This window comes from Ursus arctos, unplaced genomic scaffold (genome assembly GCF_023065955.2).
Source record: "Ursus arctos isolate Adak ecotype North America unplaced genomic scaffold, UrsArc2.0 scaffold_21, whole genome shotgun sequence".
Taxonomy (NCBI): domain Eukaryota; kingdom Metazoa; phylum Chordata; class Mammalia; order Carnivora; family Ursidae; genus Ursus; species Ursus arctos.
Genome location: NW_026622886.1, coordinates 39,986,510 through 40,012,242, shown reverse-complemented (window position 1 = coordinate 40,012,242; position 25,733 = coordinate 39,986,510). Strand labels below are relative to the sequence as shown.

The window sequence follows — 25,733 nt, the reverse complement described above, 5'->3', positions numbered from 1 at the left end:
GCAGGTGCCAGAATCCATCCTGTCAGATCAGATTACTAATAGACCTGCTGCTACTTTCAGGTGTTAAGGGCGTCTGGGAGCCAGGGGGCACTTTGCCTCTTTAGCGTGGGGGGGAAAGATTACATTGGAACACAAATGGAGTGACTCAGAGGAAGCAGTCCTCCATTCTTAATAGGCTCTGGGTGGAAACAACTATTTTGAATTATGAGTAAGACCTTTGGTTTTAAATCCACTTCTGAAGGTAGCGAGTGCCTATTTGAGAAAAGAAGAGTGCTTTCCCTTTTAAAGTTAACACAAAGCATGCATTTTAATATTTACTGTTATATATTTTTATCTCAAAACAAGACTAAAGGATTGATGGTAATTTTTCCTATGTGTGGAAACCTGACCTAGGTCACCCTAAATTAGTACAATCACTCATTGGTAGAATTACCACATTACATTTTGTTGCTTCATGCCTCCACTTACCTACCTCTACCTTTGACAAATGCTTTAGCCACTTAATATTATACTCTGTCCCATGAAGATAATTTCACTGATTAATATAAATTTTCATAAACAAAAAAACTTCCAAACTTCTAAGAAGGTACTGCTTTTAAAAAAATTAATTAGGTATTTTATTAGGCTTTTCTGAAGACCAGTTATTTAGCTTGTCTTGTTTTCAGTTTTGTCTTATGCTATGAATTCCATGGATTTCCTTCCTATTTTTAAGAATTGTTTCATAAATTTTCAGGTTGGGCACTTTTTAAAATTATTTAAATGATTTTAGTTTTCAAACTTGTTGCGAGAAAATGTATTGGGTATATTTCTCTACTCTTACTGTGCCCACATAATTTTTTAGAAAGGCCCATGTATACTTAGGAAGAAATGCTAATTGTTTTCTCTACATTATTTTCCTCATAGATCTGTTCTGTCTCATTAATTATATTATTCAAATCTATAGGTTCTTTTAATTTTTCTATTTTTGAAAAATTATACAAATGAATCATAAATTCACGTTGCTTAAACACAGTTTGCGGTGACATTGTCCCACCCGCTGTGCCTCTCCCCTCATCATGACCCTTCTTCCCAGCAGCGATCATCACGAGTTTGTGTGTCCTCTTGCATGTCTTTCCAAATCTGTACACATCCAGGGCAGGTGCCACTTTTCTGTTTTGTTCCAGTGGTATTTAGTCTCTAACTCTTACTGCTTTAAGCATGTTTTTATTCAAGACACAGTAAGTATTAGAAATACAAATTCAAAAAAGAAAAATATAGGGGCGCCTGGGTAGCGCAGTCGTTAAAGCGTCTGCCTTCGGCTCAGGGCGTGATCCTGGCGTGCCGGGATCGAGTCCCACATCGGGCTCCTCTGCTGTGAGCCTGCTTCTTCCTCTACCACTCCCCCTGCTGTGTTCCCTCTCTCGCTGGCTGTCTCTCTCTGTCAAATAAATAAATAAAATCTTTAAAAAAAAAAAAAAAGAAAAAAAGAAAAATATAAATTCAGAAGCATTTTGTTTTCGTTATCTAACCTGGGACTCCTCTGCAGTATGTTTTGTTTACCTTCATGCTGTTTTACCGAAAATTATGTCTCTAGCTATCATGATTAAAATCCTGCCTTGTTTTCTTTATAATGGGCGTCATAAGCTTTAGAGAAACCCCATTAGCTTTTACCTGTTGCATTTTGGTTTTGATTCAGCACTTGATTTTTTTTATAACAGTTATTTAGCTTCAACTTGTTAAAATGACAACTTGATGTCTGACTATAGGATGCTGAAGAAGACCATGAAAGGACACGCCAAATGGTCTCACTGAGAAAGATTTGTCTGCCAATGTTGTGTTTTCTGCTTCATACCATATTGCATAGTACTGGTCAGTATCAGGAATGCTTGCAATTAGCAGATATGGTCTCCTCTGAGCGCCACAAACTGTATCTGGTAAGTTCTAGAGCATTTACAGCTTTCAATTTTAGTGATTTGATAAGCTCCGTAATAATATTTGATTTTGTGAGATGTGTTTACATTTTTTAGATGTTCTTAGATTTTCTTAAAGTAATGGTCCACTTCTAATGTTTGTTCTGTTTTTGGAAATACATACATATTCGTAAACACTAGGAAGTAAATAGACTGGCTCAAAGAAATAGCTTTGAAGTTCTTGGACCACGCTAACATACTGGCCTTGGCTACATAAATCTTAAAGAGGAATTTCTTCTTACGTTAAGCTAATCGGGTTAAGTGACTATAAATTCATATATTCTTCCTTGTTCTCATTCTTAACTTTTTTTTTTTTTTCTTAAAATCAGGTATTTTCTAAGGAAGAACTAAGGAAATTGTTGCAGAAGTTAAGAGAGTCCTCTCTAATGCTCCTAGACCAGGGACTTGATCCATTAGGATATGAAATTCAGTCATAATCCATCTACTCTGTGATCTCACTAACTTCTGTGATAAATGGAGTTTCTTGTAAAATAAACATATTTGTAATTACTGGGTTTTTCTTTTGCATTGTCATGGAGAAAATGAAAATTTAGATATTTGAATTTGTACTTTTCAGAATATTATGGTGATAACTTTGAAAATTTAATGTATTATATCACTGTCTCCCTTTATTAATAAAATTATATAAAAATTAAAATTTTCTCTTACAAGTTCCAGGATTGTCTCTAATGTAATAAGAAATTAAATTTCCTATTATCCTACTTTTCTCCTGTGAGTATAAATACTCTGATATCTTAAAATTATAAAGAGGATGGAAAGTAGAATCGTATCTAAACCAGGTATGTAATTTCTTATCATAAAATTTAGTATTTTTTAAATACTACAGTTAAGATGAATATAGCAAGATTTTTGTCTAATATTATACTCTTGTTTTCTTTATTTTGAAAACATTTCTCTTTTATTAACTCATTCAGCAAACTGGCTACTAAAATAGTTGGATCTTCTGAAAACTTATCGTGGTTCATAGTACCTGGTACATAGTAAGCACTGAATAAATTGGGAAATACAAAATGAGTGGAATCTAGTCCAGCCCTTGTACTAGGGGAAGTACAACAAATAATGCCGTGAAAAAGTGCAAGTAGTCTGTGCAAGAAGAAACTGTTTCAGCTAAGAGGTCTCTGAGGAAGTAGCATTAGAGCTGCTGTTTGAGTAATGCACTGAATTTGCAAGGGCAAAGAGAAAGCACAAGAAGAGTGAGGCACTGCACATTAGGAAATCAGTATGAGCAAGGCCCGGACATGTTAATGCATGTAATGCATGTTTATGAATCAGCTAGAATTTTTCTTTCTTTTTCTTTTTCTGTTTGTTTTTTTTTTTTTATAAAGAGAGAGATCACATGCAAGAATGGAGAGGGAGAAGAGGGGAGAGAGAATCTTCAGCAGGCTCCACACCCCATGAGGAGCCCAATGCAGGGCTCGATTTCATGACCCCGAGATCATGATAAGCTCAAATTAAAAATTGGACACTTAACTGACTGAGCCACCCAGGTGTCCCACACCTGAGGAATTTCTTAAATACATAGTTACCGATGCCACCTCTAGAGATGTCTGGCTAAGAGGCCTGGGATAGGGTCCTGGACGTTGTATTTTTAAGTATAATATGCCATAGGTGATTTCAGTTAGTTTGGGATATTCTGGCTTAAATCAGAGATGGATATTGACTCCTCCTCTTGTACGCAAGGCAGGTAGCAGTAGTTGACCGTGATGCTCTGTTGGCATCAGCTGGGGAAAGCTGTAGAGACAGCCAGTCCTCCCCAAATTGATAAACAGGTTCAACACAATTCTTATCAATATTTTAGCAAGAGAATAGATTGTATATTAGTTGGTATGACTGAGTTAATCTTAGGTGTGGTAAAATTGTATTGTGGCCAGGTAGGGGAGTGTCCTTATTTATTTATTTATTTATTTTTACTTTTTTTACTCAGAGAGAGAGCACAGCAGGGAGGGTGGTAAGCAGAGGGAGAAGCAGGCCCCGCACTAAGCAAGGAGCCCCGCGCGGGACACCTGAGCCAAAGGCAGGAGCTTAACTGACAGCCCCCAGGCATTCCGAGTGTCCTTATTCTTAAGAGATAAACACTGAAATATTTAGAGATGAAAGGTCGTGAAGTCTGCACTTTAAAATGGTTTAGCTTTAGGGCACTTGGCTGACTGGCGAGATAGTGACTAGAGCACGCGACTCTTGATCTCGGGGTTGTGAGTTCCAGCCCCATGTTGGGTATAAAGATCACTTAAAAAATAAAAATTTAAAAAATAAAATGCTTTAGCTTTAAAAGTCTACACAGATAAGTATGTCAAAATATTAACTAATGAATCAATGTGAAGGGGACAGCCATGTTTATTATACTAATCTTTAAACTTTCCTGTAGATTTAAAAATCTTCAAAGTAAAAGATTTGGGTGGAATTAAATAGTGACAGGGCAACTGACTATCCATACAAAAAAGAAATGAACTGTGACCCTCGCTTTATATCATTCACAAAAATTCATTAGAGGTGGATTATAGGCCTCAATATAAAAGCTAAAACAAAAACTTTGAAGAAAAATAAATACCTTCATGACCTGTGAGTAGGCAAAGATTTCCTATAGAAGAAAAATGAGATTTCCTATTGACAGAAAGCAGTAAGCATAAAGGAAAAAATTGATGAGACTTCATTAAAATACAAAACTGCTCACCAAAGACACCATTGTGAAAATAAATAAGGTAGACACAGGCTGGGAGAAAATACTTGCAAAAATATATCTGACCAAAAAAACCTACTCAGAATATGTAATGAACTCTTACAATTCAATAATAAAGGAAAAAGTGGGCAAAAGAATAGATGATTCATAAAGAAAGAGAATGTGCATAACCAGAAACCCATGACAAAGTACTCAAGTCAATAGGGAGTGCAATGAGAGACACAATGAGCTACCACCACCTGTCTATCGAGGGTAAATCAAAGAGACTGATAGCACCAAACTGGGGCAACTGCTACCGAACGTGGCTGGGGGAATATAAAATGGTACACTCTTTGGGAAAAGTTTTGACGCTTTTTTTTAAAGATTTTATTTATTTGTCAGGGAGAGAGAGCATAAGCAGGGGGAGCGGCAGGCAGAGGGAGAAGCAGGCTCCCGGCTGAGCGAGGAGCCCCATGCAGGACTTGATCCCAGGACCCCAGGATCACAACCTGAGCCAAAGGTAGACACTTAACCGACTGAGCCACCCAGGTGTTCCAAGTTTTGACTTTATTCTTATAATCACCTATTCTTTAACCCAGAAATTTCACTCATATATTTACTCAAGAGAAATGAAAATGAATTCCACAAAAACACTTGTGCAAATGCATTTTATAATAGCCCCAAACTGGAAATGACCCAAATGACCATAATAGGATGACTAAACAAGCTGTGGTATGTTCATACAGAACAATATTACTCAGCAATATGAAAAGGAAAGAACTACTCAACAAAACCTAGACACCAGAGTACATACTGTACGATCCATTTATATGAAGTTCTAGAACAGTCAAAACCATGGTGAAGGAAAAATGAAAACTGGTTTCCTCTTGGGGATGGGGATGTGGGGATTTCCTAGGGAAACTTGTGAGGTGATGGAAATGTACTGTATCTTAACAGGGGTATGGGTTACATAGGGGCATCCATTTATCAAAAAATGTACAGTTTAGATTATTGCATTTGAGTGAATGTAAATTTACTTTTGAAAGGTCAAATGGAGGGGTGAGGAGTAGGTACACATGAAAACGGCAGCTGGTGAAGCCAGGTGACGGGTATTAACTTTGCACAAGTTTGAAATTTTCCATAATAAAAAGGAGGGGAAGTGGGCCGGGAGCCAGAGAAATTTGGGTTGGAATCTTAATCTCATCCCTCTAGCTGCAAGGTAACAGCCATGAACCTCTATTTTCAACATCTGCAAATGAAAATAAAGATAATTACATTTCAGGACAAGTGAAGATGAGGACTACTGTGCTTTGTGAAGGAGGTAGAGAAAGCCGCTTAACCAATTGAACCAATCTGGAGAAGGGCAGTTTCCTGAACAGTAGAAACCTGGATGAAATGGCAAATATGGGGTTAGACTCAGTAGCCCTAATCCAACAGGGATTTCAAATCCACTAGATACTGTTATATTTTAATCCAAATTTCAGATTTCATATCAAAACTATTTCCAAATATTGCAAGATAAATAGATGAATGATCAGATTATTATCCATGCTAAAATTATCAGTCCAACTCTATAACCACAAGGAGACAATGAATTGAGTAGACTGAATGAAGACGGGGTGCCACAGCCCTTAATTGGGGAGCAGATGAGGGTAAACATTGTAAATGATTGATTAGAGGGTTCTGTAGATCCAAACTGGAAGGGAGGATGGCAATATAAACTGTGGAAAGGGCACGTGGTGTGGTAAGAATCCGTAGAATTTGGTGGCATGATAGGAGGAAAAGCTCATCAGGAAGACCATGTTAGGAAAACCAGACTTTAGACTTTGCCTAATTGACTTCTACGCATTCTCAAATCTTAAAGATTCATTTCCTTGGGGAACTCCTTGACCACCTCTCCCTCCCCAGGTTTAGCTCTGATTGTGTTACACCTTCACAGAACCGTATTTTATTACTTCAAAATATTCATTTATCATAGTTGATCATTGTTGCCTGGCAGTCTCTCACTAAGTTCTAAGGGAGAGGGTCTGGTCTGGCTTTACTCTCCACTATCTTCCAAGTGCCAAATTTAGTGCCTGGCACAAAACAGGTGCTCAATATCTGAATAATTCTTACATCAAAGAGGAAATTAAAACTCAATCAGACTACTTAGGAATTAAGGACTGAGAATATTACACTGTCGTGAGGGCTGTGGGTAAAGGTATTCTCAGGGGGGAAACTCATAGCCTAAGTCCTTTTATTTTTTATTATTTTTTTCTCAAAGATTTTATTTGAGAGAGAGAGGAGAGAGCATGTGTGCCCTTGCCGAGTGAGCAGCAGGAAGGGCAGAGAAGGATGAAGAGGGAAAGGGAGACAAATCTCCAGCAGACTCTGGGCCACTGAGCACAGGGCCCCAGACTAGGGGCTCCATCCCACCACCCTGAGATCATGACCTGAGCCGAAACCAAGAGTTGTGCTCAACCGACTGAACCAGGTGCCCTTAAGTCCTTTTATTTTTAAATAAATTGAAGAACTGAACATTCTATTCAAGAAATTAGCGGGGAAAAGTCAAGAAAAAAAGTTATAACTTGAATCAAAATCACTAGAAGTAATCCTTGAGAAAGCCAATAAAATAGTCAAGTTACTGGGACCCGTGGGTGGCTCAGTTGGGTAAGTGTTTGCTTTCGGCTGAGGTCATGATTCCAGAGTTCTGGGATCAAGTCCCACACTGGGCTCTCTGCTCAGTGGGAGCCTGCTTCTCCCTCCCCCTGCTTCTCCCTCCCCCTGCTTGTGCTCTTTCTCTCTCTGACAAATAATAATCTAAAAAAGAAAGAAAGAAAAAGCTTAAAATAGTCATATTACTGGTAAAACTAATCAAAGGACAAAGAAAACCCAAATGCATACTTTTTACAATAAGTAGTAGAACAACAGATGAAATAATTTTTTTTTTTTTTAGATTTTTATTTATTTATTTAACAGGGAGAGAGAGCGCACAAGAAGGGGGAGCAGCAGGCAGAGGGAGAAGGAGAAGCAGGCTACCTGCTGAGCAAGGAGCCTGATGCAGGCTCGATCCCAAGACCCTAGGGTCATGACCTGAGCCAAAGGCAGATGCTTAACCATCTGAGCCACCCAGGCGCCCCCAGAAAAAATAAATTTAAAATAAGGTAGATCACTATATACAACTCTAACCAAGTATATTAGGACGTTTAAGTTAAACGGAATTTTCCTAGAACAATTAAAAGGCCCAACATTGATTCAAAAAGAAGAAAATCTAAATAGTGTACTAACGATGATGAGTATGAGAATTCATCATACTATTTCGTGTATTTTGATTTTTAAAATAGAATGTTTAAAATACACTTTCATTCCTTCCAGGCTCAGAGTTTTCCAACAAGTAATGCTAGAAGAAAATGGAGGAAAGTCTATGAAACTCTGTAGGAAAGAAAGTGTGACTATGAATATTCATGCAGTCAATTTGTGATAGAAGTTTAAGAGCCATATCAAAGTTTTTAAAATCATCTCTGTTAAATAAATAAATTAATTAATTAATTAATTAATTTAATTAAATACACTTTCAAGAAGTAATGCTTTCCCTTCTTTGGGGATGACTACATTTGCTCAGCACCTGTCTCATACATAAAACTGGCCCATAGTGTCTGCACTCCACCAGCTTGAGAGCAGCTGTCTAGCAAGTGCGTCAACTGACACACAGGAGATGTCCAACAACAAGAGAGGAGTCCCAGATGAACCCAACCAGAGTCGGGGTTAGGCGACCAAGGAGGTAGGGGACCGAGGACGCAGTTTTTCCTCACGCAGAGCCCAACGCGCCTGCGCAGGGTGGAGATCGCTCCACCCACAGCTCGGGGTCGGAAGCAAGGGCGCCCCGAGCCACGTGGTCGCGGGCGGAGGGGGGCGGGGCGCGCGGGACGTGCTGCCGCGTCGTCACCAGCTGAATGGGCGGCGGCGGAGCATGTGTGTGCCGCTGAGGCTGCTGCTCGCCCGGGACGCCGAGAGTGCATGCCTCTCCCGGGCCAGACCGTGAAGCCGGAGAGGACGTGGCGGCGGCGGCGAAGGGGAAGAGCAGCGGGAGACAGGCTGGGCATCGTTGTCAGGGGCTGAAGGGCCCCGGCTTGGCGGGGGTTATGGCATCGCTTGCGGACCGAATGCGAGGCAACGGGCGCATCGCCGCTGGGCTCCTGCTCAACCTCCTGGTGTCCATCTGCATCGTGTTCCTCAACAAATGGATCTATGTGCACCACGGCTTTCCTAACATGAGCCTGACCCTGGTGCACTTCGTGGTCACCTGGCTGGGCTTGTACATCTGCCAGAAACTGGACATCTTTGCCCCCAAAAGTCTCCCGCCTTCCAAACTCCTCCTCCTGGCCCTCAGCTTCTGCGGCTTCGTGGTCTTCACCAATCTCTCTCTGCAGAACAACACCATAGGCACCTATCAGCTGGCCAAGGCCATGACCACGCCGGTCATCATAGTCATCCAGACCCTCTGCTACAAGAAAACCTTCTCTACCAAAATACAGCTCACGCTGGTGAGTAGCTTCAGCTTCGCGAGGCGCACCTTTTCACAGTCCACGTCCTGGACCGTCTTTCTCCCCGGGAAATTTGAATGTTTAAGCTTGCGCCACGCTCTTTCCCCATCGTCTTGAAATGCACACATGCGTCATCTGTGACCTTGTGAACCTCAAGCTTATTTGGGAGAAGTGAAAAAAGTCATCCTGGCACTCTACTGGGCTCTTAGCCCAGAAGAGTGTGCTTGTGTGAGTTTTAGGTAACTACTCTTTGATGGAAATCCTTAAATGCTGTGATTGGTAAGAAAACTGTATTGCGTTACGCAATTCAGTGTATCGGAATATCTGCAAAATCTCAAACTGAAAAACGGCCCTCTTTTGACCCAGGGGAATCAGATCATGTATGGTAAACCTTAAAGATTCAGCATAAAATATGTCTTCGAATATGTCTTCAGCGACATACTGCAGAGGTTTCTGTGTCTTTAAATAAAGAGATGATAATTTTAGCACTTAATGATTTACAATATTTAAATTCTTAATGCTTTTGTTATACGTTCATGCTTATGTGTTGTTTAGACCCTAGTCCGAGGGGTCCATTACTCCTGTGTGCCTGCAGGTCGTATGTGTTTGTTGCAAATTGCAATGCATTGACTCATTATTTTACCCCGAATTTGAAGTAAAATTAAATACGAACATAAATATAGAATTAACATATTTCACTTTGAGGAAATCGGTTTGTTTTTTCAAATGGAAAAAAAAAATCCATTTTTTGTAGAAGTTCATTGTTTCCCAGTGATGTTTTTATGATTAACCTTGTAAGACAACATGAAAAGAATACTAAGTTTATGTCTCATGAATTTAATCTGAACAACATTTGCCTCTTTTTCTTTACAGATTCCTATAACTTTAGGTGTAATCCTAAATTCTTATTACGATGTGAAGTTTAATTTCCTTGGAATGGTGTTTGCCGCTCTTGGTGTTTTAGTTACATCCCTTTATCAAGTGGTTGGTAATTTTTTTTTCTTTATGTGCCTTTTTAGCAGATTTCATAAATTTTGAAGCTGTATCCCAAGGTTTAGAAAATACAGTATAGAGACAATAGACTGTTGGGAAGAAGGCATAATTGCATAAATTGTCTGACTCCGGGTGAAGAGAAGAAAGGAGACAGAGAAACTTGGGTGTAGGGTGCTCACCCAGTACCTCCCCACCTGTTGTAAGTGTATAGTCCCCATGCTTACCAGTGTGGGGGGGGGTGGTGCTGTAGTATCATCGGGGAAATCTTTACAAAATGAGTAGTAAGACTTTGTCCTTGAAACTGAGATCATTGGTTAAATTATGATTTACTCTTTCATTATAAGATTACTGTGAAGGATCGGGTACCTTTTCCAAAATTTGATCAGGAAAGGAAAATTTCAGATTTATAAATCTTTGCCTCAAAAAATATGCTCTTGTTACAACTTGTATGTCAGCTTCCCGTGATTTGTCTCTATCCGTAGTTTCTAGCAATGGGTATTTCACTTCTGGTACCACAGTAGCTCCATGCCTTGCCTGTAGCAGGCACTCATTAAAAATTTGTGCACGGATCCACCTACTTCATTACCATAAAATCACAACAAGTATGGTTTTTTGTTTCTTACATAGTGGGGAAAAATAACTTGGTGAAGGGTGCAATGAAACAGTCTTTTCTCTATACTGAAAACCTTGGAGTGGAAATTCTGGGTGTGCCTGCATGGGGAGTCTGAGCCAAAATGTGTAACCAATTTTCCTTTTTCACAAATACCTTCTGGTTATAACCTAAGGCATTTTTGTTACGAATGTTACAGCTTTAAGAAGCCTTAAATCTACAGCCTTAGCACTTTCTAGTACTGATCATTTCGGAAACATTGTTACATAAATGTGGTGGGGTTGAGTACACTTTTAAGCGGGAAGAAGCAGCATAAATAAGAGACCAGTGTCATGAAAAGACAAAGCACCCACTCAGTGCTGTCATTTGGCTTCAAGATGGTGTGTGTTTCGCTACAGAGAGTAAACAGAGCAAACTCAGCTTTGTGCTTTAAGAAGATTGTACTTAGATGTACTTCAGTGAGTTTAAATTTTGTTACTAGATACGGCAGGTGAACGTTCCTATTTGTCTTTTTTGTTAGACTATTTTTTTTGGCCCAGTGGGGTTAAATGTTTTTTAAGTATAGCAAGAAATTGTATTTATTGAACATTAGAATTTCTTGTATTCCTTAATGCATAATTTCAACTCAGAGTATTCACTTGCCAATATGACCATTTTTGTTCCCAAAAGTCTCAAAATTGCTGTAGATTAGAATCAAAGAATTCTGTACCCTCAGGTACGTATCTGAAATGGGACTGACTAAGGAATGATTTGTGGACAAACTAATAGGCAGAGTTTTCTCTTGTTAGTAAACAGTAAAAGTACTGTTAGGGAACAGGTATATTCCCCAACAGGTATATTCATTTTTTAAAAGTTGTATTTTCCCGTTGTATCCCGGTGTAATTTCTAAGTTATTTCTTCTTATACTGCTAGGGCATTAAAAGGAGTTAAAAGATGAGTGATGAGGTATTAGCTTTCGTTGTGGAGAGACGGTTGACTCACTTATGCATTCATTCAGCAGACATTCCTTCTGCTTGATGCTTGGCCTTGGAGATACAAAGATGGATAGCAGCTAAGATCCCAGCAGTGTAGAAACACGTGTAGACAGCTAATCACAAGCAGTACAGCTCAGGGTATGAGGAAAGGTCTGAGGAGCACGGGAGAAGAAGTGGCAGTTCTCCTAGGGGTGGTGAGGTAAGACTTCATGGAAAAGTTAGCGATTTAAATGGAAGGGCCTACAGGAATTTGCTTAGCGGAGAAATACAGCAAAGGCCTTTCTTTGCGACCACGTGTGAAAGTACGGAGCATTTCTGGAGAACTTGCTGTATGGGGTGAGACTCTAGTTGCATTGTGGAAGGCCGAGGCTTGGGGGTGGGCGAGACCAGATGGCACAGTCTTGAATGTCATGCTAAAGGAAGTGTGCTCTTTATCCTGCGGGCGCCGGGAAAGTTTAGATAGGGGAGTGACTTGACGGCTCCCTGTGTTTCAGCACATTAACTCTGGTGGCAGTGACGGCTGAACAGTTGGGAGGCTCTCCATGGTTCAAGGGGAAGACAGGAAGGCCCTGAACAGACAGTGCTAGAGGCCCCGAAACCTTTTGGAGCAGGAATTATTAGCAGGACCAGACCGAATGTAGAATGAGCAAAGTAAGGCATCTCATCCTGGGGGGGATTAGGTCTTTAATTATGGGAGCCACACAGGAGGAGCTCATTTGGGGAAGTAAGCCCTGAGTTGTTTTACAACAGTCCCTGCAGAGTGTGGCAGTGAAGGCCGCCCAGACGCTGTTGACGTTTGGGGATGAGGGATGCCCTGAGAAAGGAGGTCCGAGCTGGAGACATCTTCGGGTGTAAGTGAGATCAGTCAGGGAGATACAAGAAAAAGGCCACACATCTGCCTTAAAAATAGTAAATGAAGAAAGACGTAGGTGAGGAAACAGTGCAGAGCAGAAGTCAAGTTCGTCCAGGAGACACTCGCCAGTTCCGCAGAGAGCCCCAGCAGGCGGAGGGCAGAGGGGTGGCCCGTGGGTGTGGCCGTTGGAGGTGACAGCGCCCTTCGGGGGAGCAGTTGCGTTAGAGCGATGGTGGGCAGAAGCCAGGGTGCACAGAGGGGAAGTGGAGGCCCTGAGAAGAGCCACCATTCCAGGCGGTTCTGTGTCAGAGACATGCAGCTGCCTCGTGAGGCTGCTAAAGAAAGCGAGGGGCGGGCGTCCACACTCTCCCTGCAGCCTCCCAGGAGCAGGCCGCAGAAGAATCGATCCTTTGTCCTCCGTATTCACAGGAGACTCTCAGGGAAGGCTGGCAGGAGTATGTTTCACATTTCCTGCTCCTCTATTTTTGTCTTGGTGAATTTCTATAGCCCTCGAGTTTATATAACAGGATACCCAGATCTCCAGGAAGAAGAATTATGTAGGAGCAGTCATTCAGAAGCCTGGCTGTTCTCGCCAGATCTTATAAAAACAGCCCCGTCAGGCTTTTTTTAGTCATATTTGCGAAACATTTTGAGGACTGATGGGATTTGAGGTTTTGAGGTGTTGGTTCTCCTGAATAATATAGTCTTTTGGGTTTTTTAAAAAATCTTTTTAAAAGACGTTATTTTAGAAAAAGAGAGCTTGAGTGGGGCTGGGGGAGGGGGGAGGAGAGGGAGAGAGACAAGCCGACTCTGCACTGAGTGTGGAGCCCAGCTCCAGGCTGGATCCCATGACCCTGAGATCATGACCTGAGCCGAAGTCAAGGGTTGGACGCTTAACTGACTGAGCCACCCGGGCACCCTCTGAATGATACAGTTTTTATTTATTTTTTTAAGATTTTGTTTTATTTATTTGACAGAGAAAGTGAGCACAAGCAGGGGGAGTGGCAGGGAGAGGGAGAAGCCTGCTCCTTGATGAGCAGGGAGCCCGATGCGGGGCTCAATCCCAGGACCCTGGGATCATGACCTGAGCCAAAGGCAGACACTTAACCAACTGAGCCACCCAGGTGCCCCTCATAGAGTCTTTTAAAAGGATTTGCAATTATCTAATTTCTTCAGATGTATTGGTGGGGGATTACCCACAGAAAAATCATCCATAAAGAAGAAAATTCTTTCTGCCATTGGTTGAGTTTTCTAATGTGAATGAAAAGGCCTCACATACTTTTCTAGCCACCACATCGGTAGCCAGGATAGCTGAGGTTCCTGTCATTCCCTAATTAGCCTGCCCTGCCCACCCCCTGTGTTCTTTTGCTGGGGGGGGGGGGGCGGTTTTAGAAAGAAATGAAGTCTAGCACTGCATCTCTGTTCCTGCTTCTCCCCTAAATTTCCATTCCTGTCTCCTTTTCCCAAGATCTCTGATACTCTTGGACCCCCCCCTGTATGAATTCATTGACTTGCCCCATTTACTAGGGCCAACAGGGAAAAGAGGATATTTTTTCTCCTTCTTTATAACTGAGAAGAAAATAGATAGTCGTGCACTGAATTTATAAAGCTCCTTTCATCCACGATGCTTAAAGGACATTCGTATATATTACTGATCTTTGGAGTCTTGTAGAATAATTAGGCACTTCCTCTTTCCCCAGCCCTGCCCCACGTTCCCATCCTGGTGACTAGAGTTGCATCTTCTGTTTACGAAGCGATGGTATTTTTTTCCTGCCTCACGTGTTTTGTCTCCGATTTTCAGTGGGTAGGAGCCAAGCAGCATGAATTGCAAGTGAACTCGATGCAGCTGCTGTACTACCAGGCGCCCGTGTCCTCCGCCATGTTGCTGGCCGCCGTGCCCTTCTTCGAGCCAGTGTTCGGGGAAGGAGGACTCTTCGGCCCCTGGTCCGTGTCCGCGCTGGTAAGTTCTACTTGTTTTGCTGTCTGCGAAACAAGAGAATCATCCCGCTGCTATTCGTGCGATTTTTAGTCTTCAGAGCACGGTCTCGGATCCATTCTCCCGCTTAATCTTCATGATTACCCTCGAAGGGAGGCAAGCGAAGGATTATTTTTTAGGCAAAGAGACTGAGACACAGTGTGCGTGCGTGTGTCTGTGGGTAATTTTATAGACACAGAAGCATGTCATATATGCTGCTTTGATCATGGATTCCTTCTCCCCAGCCCCCTCCCCACACACATTCGACGTTTCATTTCCCCGTCTCTGCCCCTGAAGGTAAGTCGTGTTAACATTCTAATGCGTGTTCTTCCCTGGTTTTCTCTGTGCTATCCATACCCATGTAAACTATACACACACACGTGTATATACGTAAGTTAAACATTTGTTTCTTTGACAAAAGTGGGATCACAACATAAATAATTTTCTGCGTCTTGCTTTTCTTGCTTCGTGTCTCATGAACATCTCTTCAAAGCATTCTGTTCAGTGTGCGTGTAGTAGATGCAGTTCTTGACCACCGTGAACAGCGTGGCCGTAAACATCCTGATACATGTGTCTCTAGGAGCTGGTACTTTCTTTCCTTTGGACTAGAGTCCTAAGAGTGGAATTGCCAGATCAAAGGGAAGTGTACTTTGGGGGCATTTTAAGTTAGAAAGTGTAATCCCCCTACTTAGGGAAGGAATTTCTGCTTCCCGCAGCTTTAACCTTTGGAACGCAGCCCGTAGAAAAGGCTTGTTTGTTGGTGGGGTTAATTTATCAAACTTACACAGCCCTTACTCTAGCCCAAGAACTACCCCAACACTTTGCAAATGTTAACTTATTTAATCCTCATAACAACTTTATTAGGTGGATACTATTATTATCCTCATATTTTGGATACAGGATGAGGAAACTGAGGGACAGAGTTAAGTAGCTGACTCAAGATCCCACAGCCAGTAAGCAGACGCAGAGCAGGAGTCCAAGCATGCTGACTCCAAAACCCGTATTCTTTTTTTTTTTTTTAAAGATTTTATTTATTTATTTGACAGAGATAGAGACAGCCAGTGAGAGAGGGAACACAAGCAGGGAGTGGGAGAGGAAGAAGCAGGCTCACAGCGGAGGAGCCTGATGTGGGGCTTGATCCCATAATGCGGGGATCACGCCCTGACCCAAAGGCAGACGCTCAACCGCTATGCCACCCAGGCGCCCCCAAAACCCATATTCTTAAGTGCTCTGCTGTGCTGCCTGGGAGCAGAATGCTGGTGGTTTCAAACTCAGATACTTGGCATAGAACCTTTTTTCCACAGTAGATATCACTTGTCCGTCTCTCAGATAATATTGCCCCTTAATTTTACAAAAATTCTAGCCATCCTGGTTACCTGGTCTTCAGACTCTTGCAGCATAGATACCTTAAACCGGAAGCAGGGGGCCTTATGCGATAGGCCCTCTGACAGATTCGAAGAAGGGAGAAGCAGCCCCCAAAAGTCAGAGGAACTAAGAACATAGCCGTCTGAGTCCACAGAATAAGAAGTCACTTTCGTTCCTTAATGTCCCTAGAGGGCATCGTTGCCTCAGAATAGAGCCGGTGGTTGTGTTTTCTGTGTGAGTCAAGTCATCAAGAAGTACTGTGCAACATTCTATCCACTCAGTAAAATTAACAATGGTGTATTTCTACAAACAGTTTTTTAAGTCTTTAATGAACATTTCTCTTAGTTGAAAATATAACGGACTCACTGTTGTAAAACAAATGAGCTTTTACTGTTTTTACCTAAATAGGACGCAAATCCAGCCCCTTTAGTCCTCCTGTGACCACGGTGATCTAAAAGCTGATAAAAGCCTCAGGGGACAGAAGGAATCTTCAAATAGGACATATTTTCTATAGAATTTGAATTTCTTAATAATTCAAATCATAGCTGATACTTTATCTAAATTCTCTTATTTTAGAAATAGCAAATGACTTTATAACTTTTTAAATACAACGGTGGGGAAGTTTGGACAGATGTACTGTGGACACACAGCGGTGCAGCCACTTTGTCCCCATCCTCGGCCGGGCTGGTTTCTTCACGGCCCACGCACACGCCTTGTGCTTTCTTGCCGCCATGCTTTGGCCCCCACTGTTCCATCTGCTAGGAATCCTACTCCTTCTTCTTTCTCTAATGTGTACATACGTTCAAGGTCCAAACACCACTCCCTCCCTGAGCCCCAAATGACATCTCCTGCCTAGAGATTCATAAAAAACCTGTTGTGTGTTTGCTTGTTAATGAGGCAGCGCTCAGGACTCTTTCATCTATTTCCTGAGCTCACTGCCTTTCATGTGGCCAAGAGGTGGCATAGCAGAGTGGGTTACGCACAGGGACTCCAGAGCCAGGCTGCCCTGGGCTTAAATCTCAGCCCTACCACTTACTACTGTGTGATCTAAGGCAAAGTGCTTTTCCTCTCTGTCTGTTAAAAGGGATAATATTTTACTACCTCATGGGTGTTTGTGAGGTTTAAACAAGGTAATATATGTAAAACATTTAGGACAGTTGTTGGCATGTAATAAGTACTATGTAAGTGCAAGCTATGATTATTATGATTTTTTAGTATGTCCTCAAGTGGTTTCAAAGCTCTTTGAGGATGAGACCCTATTCTGTTCCTTAAAAGGTATGGCCTAGCTTTATAGATAACCAATGAATGCCCATTGATTTAATTTAAATAAGAATAAGCATGAGCAGTTAGTAGAAAAACATCTGGAAGGATACGCGAGAAGGTATTAACAGTGGTGGGTGGTTAGGATTATAAAAAGTCCTTACATTCTTTTTGCTTATCTTTATTTTCTGATTTTTTTTGCCTGTATTTGGAATATGCATTATTTTTATAATTAGAAATTATTGCAAAATAGTTTTTCTTCAGATGGATAAGAAAAATGAACCTGGAAATTCACATTCAGGCAGGATATTATTGGAGAATTTCCACTGCATTTTGTAGACAAAATTACATTTCTAAATACTATTCATTCTGCTATTTTATTCTCAATGCCTTGCTGTCTCCCAAAGGGATTCTTTTAAAACTCTCGTTCTTAATGGTGGTTGTTTAAGTTTTTAGGAATGCCTAATGAAATGGATTTTTACCTGAGGACTATAATGATCACAAGTGCTTTACATTAATGATTTTTTGGGTTTGTTTGTAGCTTATGGTGCTGCTCTCCGGAGTAATTGCTTTCATGGTGAACTTATCAATTTATTGGATCATTGGGAACACATCACCGGTCACGTATCCTTTTCCTCGTAACTCACGAATGCGTAGTCTTTTATATTTTCCCAAACTCTGTCACAATTATTTCCTTCTGGGAGCCTTGCATTTACTATTACTGGCCTAAACTGAGTAGCTAGACTGATCTCCAGGCTTTTCTTGTATCTTTCCACACTAGACTCTACGGAAACTTAAAGAAAGGTGAGCTAGGGAAATGGGTTACTTTTCTGTCTCATGCAGGCTTTTTTGTTTTCTTATGCAGTAAGTGACTTTCCCCTTACCAAAATCAACATAGAGCACCAAGCCTGGCACATAGTGGAGTTAAATAAATACTGGTGGAGTGGATAACGGAGTGGACGCTGGGGTTCTTAATCACTTGTCAGCCCCTATAGTAATAAAGTGCAGGTACAGCCAATCCAAAAACAGAAGATAACTTCAGACCGTTGACATCTGACTTTTGAATATGTTTTTGTACTTGTTTGGATATGGGTGTGCCTGTTTTTCTCAGTATTACCTCCAATCAAGAAATGAAATCAGGCCTTAAAGGTCTGAATCATTTTTAACATTTTGCTTGTCCTGCTGTTTCTCTTCTTGTTTCACTCTGTCTCCACTCTTAAGCAAAAGCAAAGGATTTCCCCAAATCAGAGAGGTAGTTTAGTAACATTATATCCAAGTGTGCTGATTTATTTAAAGGAGTGAACGCTGAGATGTCAGCAAAGTAAAAAAGCAGTCTATTTGCCAACTATCGATAAATACCAACAACAGTTATAACAAGAATAATTTAAAAAAACCCAACACTTAATAAATGTTTATTTTCCACCAGGCACTGTTGGAAAGAAACACCTCAGGTGTATGAGGCATCATGCTCTCAGAGCAGCTCTGTGAGGTGAATTCTGTCGTATTTTGCAGAGGAGAAAGTGGAGGTGCAGAGAGGTCAAGTGACGTGCTTACGGTCATACAGCTGAGAAGTGTGGTGTCCAGATTTGAGCCCACGCAGTCTAGTCCCAGACCTCGTGCACCATGCTGCCAAATCAGGGCATCCAGGGATGTGCCCTAAGAACACTTGTTCGTTCAACAAATATTTACTGAACGCCCACTGCAAACCACGCTGTGACTTAGTCAGTACTTACGTGGTGAATGTCTACTGTATGTTGGGTCCTGGAGCAAGCAAAAATCCTTGCTCTCCCAGGTTTCAGTGCTGGTGAGGGAGACTATAAGCAAGAAAATTAAAGTATACGTAGACAGTGTGAGATAGTGTGAAGTGCCAAGGAGAACAAGTAAAGCAGGAAAGAGGAGCTGAAGTGTCGGGGGCTGGGTTGAAACTAAAGAGGGGGCAGTCAGGAAGGGGACTTCTAAGTGAAGACCCGGGGGAAATGAAGTCGCCCCATGCAGATTGGGATGATTAGCGTTCTGGGCAGAGGGAGCCGCGGGGAGGCCCTGACGAGCAACAAGGAGGCCTTGTGGTTGTGGCGGGGAGCGGACAGGGTGGAGAACAGCAAGGCTCTGAGAGGAGCTTGTACTGAGTGAGATGGGAAGCCTTGGATGCCAGGAGCGGAGAAACGACGTGATTTTACCTATGTTCTAATGGGATCAGTCTGGGCTGTGGGTTGAGCAGAGACTGAAGCAGGGTTTTCAGCCTCCGTCCTGCTGCCCTCGTGGGTTGGACAGGCCTTGTTTGCAGGGGCGTGTCCTGCCCACTGTCAGGTGTTTCCCAGCGTCCCAGCCACTACCCGCTAGGTGCCGGTAGCGCCCCCTTCTGCCCAATGGGGACGGCCAGAAAGGTGTCCAGACCTTTTTGGCGGCAGAATCACCCCGGTTGAGAAGCACTGCGCTGAAGGAGGCAAGAGGAGAAGGGACCCTGGAAAGAGGATGGTGGTTTGGTACCAGGATTGGATATGTTTTCAAGTAGCACCAGCGGGTTTTGCTGACAAATCGGATGTGAAGAATAGGAGAGGAAACAGGTTGGCTCACGTGGTTTGGGGCCTGAGCGCCTGGTGTGCTGCCAGCAGCTGAACTAGGACAGCCCGAAGGAGGTTTGGGGGTGGGAGTTGGGGGGAGAACAAGTCTGGGAGTTCAGGGTCAGGGTCTCAGCGGCAGTTCTTCCAGAGGCGGGTGTCCTGTGTAGATGCTGTTTAAAGCAGGGAGGCTGGTGCCGGTTACCATGCAAACAAGTAGAGGAAGAGCCGCCATGAGACTGGGTTCTGGGTCACGTCGGTGTTGACTCTCCGGAGCTGAGAGGAGCTGGCAGTGGAGGCAGAGGAAGGGCGACCAAGGCAGGGGAGGGAAGCCGTACAGACCCCCCAGGTGAGGAGGAAGGGGGTCAGCCGTGTTGAATGCCACTGACAGGTCAAGTCGAGGAAGGCCGGGAATTGAGGAGGGGGCTCGGGAAGGTGGAGGGCGCCGAGGTTGTGACGGGAGCTTTCCGAGCATGGAGGGGAAAGCTGGAGCGAGCGGAGAGGGGAATGAGGGGACTTGGAAATACCAGGTGTAGACTGTTCCTTTTTGACTGAATTTAATGTATATATGCCTTTTTTACCTCACTGAAGAATTTCTTTAAATTTGCCTTCCCTCTCGTGTAACTGCCTTCCACAGGTCGTGAACTACGTCAAAAGAGAGGCTGAGGAGTCAGGAAACACCGAAGTGTTAGAACCAGTGTTAGAACAGTGTGCTTTGAGACAGTTCAGCGTGGAAAGTGAAGCCTGTCTTCTAATGGTTAGAGTTAGCATCCTGGGGAGGGGTCAGTGCACGCCCGGCCCGGCCCTGCAGCCGTCGCCGTCCCCTGCCGGGAGTCAGGGCTGGGAACGGCTGCAGTGTCAGAGCTGCCCTGTGTGTTTGCGAGAAGATGCCTCAAGCACCCGGCAGATACTTGTTAGGCATAAATCCTGCTGTTGACAACGGCCGACACATATGGTGCTTGCTATGTGCTGAAAACTTCGCATATGTTGGCCTCGGTAATCCTGGGAGGGAGCCTTTATCGATTTCCATTATACAGACAGGGAAGCTGAGGCACAGAGTGGTAGCTATTTCTTTTTATTTTTTTAAGCTTTTGTTTATTAGCCAGAGAGAGAGAGAAAGAGCACAAGCAGGGTGAGGGGCAGAGGAAGAGGGAGAACCAGGCTCCCCGCTGAGCAGGGAACCCAACACGGGACTCGATCCCAGAACCCTGGGATCATGACCTGAGCCAAAGGCAGACGCTTAACCGACTGAGCCATGCAGGCGTCCTTGGTAGCTATTTCTAATAGCGTTATTGGAAGAGCAGCTGAGTGCACACCAAACATCTGAAAAAATAGTGAGGTCCTAATTTATATGGGAAAAAACATATGTAAAATATGGAACGAACGATTTTTAAAGGCATGGCGTGTGTTTAGTTTGTTATTTTAAGTACAGTGATTTGGAAACCTCTAACCAAGCAGCACGTTACTGCTGGCCACCCACCAGACTGGATCCTGGACTTGGAGTTAAATAGACCCGTCCACATTTGGACTCCAGCTCTGCCACTTCCAAACTCGGTGATCTCAGTTATTTGAAATCCTTGAACCACAACAGTTGTAGGATGGGAAGAGTGGTACCGCAGTGAAGGTCAATGTCATGCTTAATGACGTGAGGTGACACGTGCGGGTAGCAAGCATAGCGCCTAGTGTGTCACTGGTTCTCCGGCTCACCGCTCCCTTGCCCTGTTTCCCTCCCAAACTGAGGCATACCGGATGTGTTTACCTTGAGTCTGCTGTCTGGTGCCATGCACACCTCCCTCATTTGCCAAGGGAAGTTTATTAGAAATAGCGCTGTAAAACATCGTAATAGATTGCTGGGCAAAATCGCTTCTCTGTACCTTGTTCTCAACTCCTTTTTCAACCTTATCACATAGCGCCTTTGTTCTTCTTTGGAGAGAGATAGTAGAGACAGTCGAGGCAGTGTCCTGTCACTATTGCTGAAGCCTACTGAGAAAACTAGGATTGACCTAGATCGAAGTCCTTGTTTCTTATATGGGGGGTTGGGGGGATTCAGGCTGTGCTCCATGCAGTCCTTCCAGCCACAGGAAGCCACACTTCACGTGTATGTGTGCGTGCGTGTGTGAATGTAACATCTCGCTTGTTTTTCCTTCTCTGTGTGAGTGTGTGGGTATAACAATCTAGCTTGTTGGTTTTCTTGATCCTTAGCCAAAAACCTCAGCTATAACATGTTTGGACACTTCAAGTTCTGCATTACTTTATTTGGAGGATATGTTTTATTTAAGGATCCACTGTCAATTAATCAGGGTCTTGGCATGTTATGCACGTTATTTGGCATTCTCGCCTATACGCATTTTAAACTCAGTGAACAGGAAGGAAGTAAGAGTAAACTGGTACAGCGTCCATAATTGGGTTTTGGTGGAGAAAAGAAAGCCACGCCAAGAAGATAAAAAATGTTGAGTGTGCAAGTTACTTTTAAAGAAGAAGAAAAATTATATTGCAAAATTCATTGAATGATGGTTTGCAAGAAGTAACACAAAGGAAATTTTATTCAGAAATAGGACTTTCTCTTTTAGAGTACCTCTAAGACCATGGCTCATGCTTCTTCTCAAAGATTGATTATGTGAAGTCTGTAGGATGCTTCGATTATACCAACTGAAATACATGAAATTAAAGTTCTATAATAGCGACAGAGGGATCCATATCACTGTTCTACAAATGTGTCATGGTTTGTAAGTGTTCGTACCCTTCTAAGGAAGGACTGTGAGGACTCCTTTACTTGCTCATAGGTGGCCCCCAGTGTGAGCTCTTTTATAATTTCAGCCGAAGTGTTTAAGTCAGAATTTAAATCTAGCATTTCTATTTTAGTTGGTTTAGTAAAACTTCCTGCTTATTTCACTTACAGAAATGAAATATCATTTCTAGAAAGCAAAGTGTAGGAAAGAAGACCCTAAGACAAAATCCAGATCTGAAAGTCCCATATTTCCAGTAGAAAATTGATAGAAGAAGTTACACGTTATCCAGAAAACTACGGTTGCTGTAGGTATTCCCTTGTTTCTGAGCTCTCCGTGAACTCTAGAAACCGCGTATGGCATTAAAAAACAAAACCGCTCCATGTTTAACTGGCCCAAAGAGGAGACTATGGACGGAACCGAGCAGGTGTCTTACCCCGTTCTCTCGGCCTCTCGGAGCATTTCACGTTGGTAATATCTTGGTACCAGCTCCCCGCGTCACCCCCTACCTCCCACGTTGGAGGCAGGCATGGAGCTTTCTTTGGCACTGAAGGCTTTGTTGTGAACTCTAAGGTGACTGAGGAAAATTTTCATGCAGCAACTCAGGGCAAATACTCTCCAAACGTTAAGCAGAAACTTGGTGAAAATATGAGGAAAGATTTTAAAGAGAAGTAGAAAAGTAGTGAATATTTAACCAGCTCCATTCGTTTCTAGAATAATTTTTTAAAATGAGGATACAGGGGAAGTACGGGGTTTCCACTGAAGGAGTGGGGGCTGGATTATTAGTGCCACAGATTTCCTCACACAGCGTGTCTCTGCCTTCCAACTTCTTGACCGTTGAGTGTTAAAAGCTGTTGTCGATAATTTCTCACAATACATTGAGACAGTCCCTCTTGGAACAAATCTTTTAAAAATATTACATATAAACTTTAAATGAAAAAAAAAACACAACTCTTCAGAGGACAAAGAACCACCTATAAAAAATATACCTTTTTGGATTTTTTTTTTCATGGCCTATTTGAAATGAAAAGCCTGACTGAAAATCTGTTTTGACAGAATTTCCATGTTTCGGTCAATTGTCAGGTGACTAGTACGTGCGATTTTCTGTTTTTGTTTTAAATATTCTTTGGTTCTTCTCGGTTTCTAAAGAAATATTTTACTGTGCTAAGAATCAGCAAGCACTCTGTCTTACCAGATGAGCCTCAGGCATTATGTTTCTCTAAGAAATGTTCTCCGTGTGTGTTTAAATTAACATATAGTTATTTCCCCAAAGCTGGAGAAAAGTATTTCCGTGCAGTGAGGATTATGTGACTTCTGCACACGGACAGCTGAGTCGATTTGTGCTGTGTGGAAATTCTATTTTAACTGTAAATACGCGGGGGGTGTAATAAATGTTGGGGAGGGTTATAATAAATGGCTGCTGTCAGTAGGAATGCAATAAAAAGGTTGGAGCAAGATAGGGTCAGGGGATGTGCATATATAATTGAATAAAATATGTGCCACCGGAACTGGGGTCTGATCAACATTTTTTACACTGAAGATGATCTTCCCGTCGAAAAGGAAATCCCTGGGGGAAATGACCAGGCCCAGCCACAGAAACAAACCAGAAACAGTGCCGTGGATGACACCCACTGTCCTTTTGTTACAGATGTAACTGTACTTGTTTGTAATTCTATGTTAAGTGGCCGAACTTCAGTTTTCACCTGTTACAAATAAAGAGAACCTGATATTTTTACTTTTCATGTTGTGCGTCAGAACTTTTTAGAACCAGTGAAAGAAGGATCGCCTCTGTGTGTATTTGCAGTGGTAATGCTGGTCTGTCCAGCCCCCCAAAATGCAGCTTCTAATAAAACAAAATTCTCATGTTACTTTAAAATAACACGGGGGCGCCTGGCTGGCTTAGTCGGCGGAGCGTGAGACTCTTGATCTTGGGGTTGTGGGTTTGAGCCCCAGGTCAGGTGTAGAGATTACTTAAAAAAGTAAAATCTTTTTTAAAAAAAATAACATGGGGCACCTGGGTGGCTCAGTCAGTTAAGCATCTGACTCGATTTCTGCTCAAGTCATGATCTCAGGGTCCTGAGATCAAGCTCGACATCGGGCTCCATGCTTAGTTGGGAGTCTGCTTGGGATTCCCTCCCTCTGCCCCTACACTCAATCATGCTCTCTCTCTCTCTCTCTCTCTCTAAAATAAATAAATAAAAATCTTTTTAAAAAAATAACATACCTTGAAGGAGAAATCTGTCTTTGAAATGAAGCAGGCTTTCTTCTGTTTCATTTTTATTTATTTTTATTTTTATTTTTTGTTTTATTTTTTAAAGATTTTACTTGAGAGAGAGCAAAAGTGATCACAGAGAGAGAGGGATCACAGACGCAGAGGGAGAAGTGGAACTTGCCGCTGAGTGGGAAGTCCAATGTGGGGCTTGATCCCAGGACCCTGAGACCATGACCTGAGTTGAAAGCAGATGCTTAACTAACTGAGCCACCCAGGCGCTGCTCTCCTGTTTCATTTTTTAAAATGCTTTTTAAACCTTGCCATTTTTTTAAGTCATAGTCTTTTTTATTAAATTTATTTAAAAGCAACAGCATTAATCAGACATTCCGCATTGACTCCATCAGTAAATATTTGTTGGGTGAATGAATACACAGAATGGCCAAAGGTGAAAGTCTGATTGAAAGAATGGAAACCGGATTTATTAGATATATTGTGTTTTGCATTTCTATTTCCAAACTTGAATTGGATTATACTTGCTACGCTCAGGAATACAATGATAATTTCATTCACTCAGCGAAAGTTTATTGAACATATGTGCCAGGCATTCTACTAGGCACTGTGCAAAGACAGTCCTGGATGTCCTATGATCTTAAACCTCTATCTAGCAGAAAAGATATTAAGTAAAAACAAGACATTAAAAATAAGGCATTCATCAAATAAAAACAGTGAGTTTATGATGACAAATTCAGATAAACGCTAAGAACATAATTCTCTAGGGCATGTCACAAGAATCTGGCCCAGAATTGGCTGTCAGTGAGGTGTCCATGAAGAAAAGATGACTGAGCTGAGCTCTGATGGATTTATGGAAGTTAGATAAGTAAAGGGAGGGAATCGCATTCTGGTACAAAGGAATAGCACGTGCAAAGGCCCATGAGTCGAACTGCAACAGGATGCTGTAGGAGGCTACATTTCAGGGAGGGAAGGTACGGTGAGACATGAGACTGGAAAGGAAGGCTGGCCTCGGACTACAGAACACCCTGCAGGCCATGTTAGGAATC

At 42.4% G+C, this 25,733-nt stretch overlaps 2 protein-coding genes across 4 annotated transcripts in view; both read left to right on the top strand.

Annotated features, from left to right (window-relative positions):
- NUP107 (nucleoporin 107) overlaps positions 1-2,601 on the top strand; it is a 54,856-nt gene extending 52,255 nt beyond the window's left edge. For all 3 annotated transcript variants that reach the window (XM_026500079.4, XM_057316147.1, XM_057316148.1), the window contains 2 exons: positions 1,746-1,913; positions 2,279-2,601. In XM_026500079.4, the coding sequence (XP_026355864.2) occupies positions 1,746-1,913; positions 2,279-2,386 (276 nt within the window). In that variant the 3' untranslated portion in view covers positions 2,387-2,601. The remainder of the gene's footprint in view (positions 1-1,745; positions 1,914-2,278) is intronic.
- A 5,898-nt stretch (positions 2,602-8,499) lies between these two features.
- Positions 8,500-24,198, top strand: SLC35E3 (solute carrier family 35 member E3). The gene is made up of 5 exons (XM_026500075.4): positions 8,500-9,149; positions 10,023-10,133; positions 14,381-14,539; positions 17,721-17,803; positions 21,953-24,198. The coding sequence occupies exons 1-5, from the start codon at positions 8,748-8,750 to the stop codon at positions 22,137-22,139; spliced, it is 942 nt and encodes a 313-aa protein (XP_026355860.1). The 5' UTR covers positions 8,500-8,747; the 3' UTR covers positions 22,140-24,198.
- Positions 24,199-25,733: the final 1,535 nt, after the last annotated feature.

Coding starts and splice junctions, on each gene's coding strand:
- SLC35E3 (XM_026500075.4), top strand. CDS start 8,748: ATGGCATCGCTTGCGGACCGAATGCGAGGCAACGGGCGCATCGCCGCT. Junction 10,134..14,380: donor TTACATCCCTTTATCAAGTG/GTTGGTAATTTT, acceptor TCCGATTTTCAG/TGGGTAGGAGCCAAGCAGCA. Junction 14,540..17,720: donor CCTGGTCCGTGTCCGCGCTG/GTAAGTTCTACT, acceptor GTTTGTTTGTAG/CTTATGGTGCTGCTCTCCGG.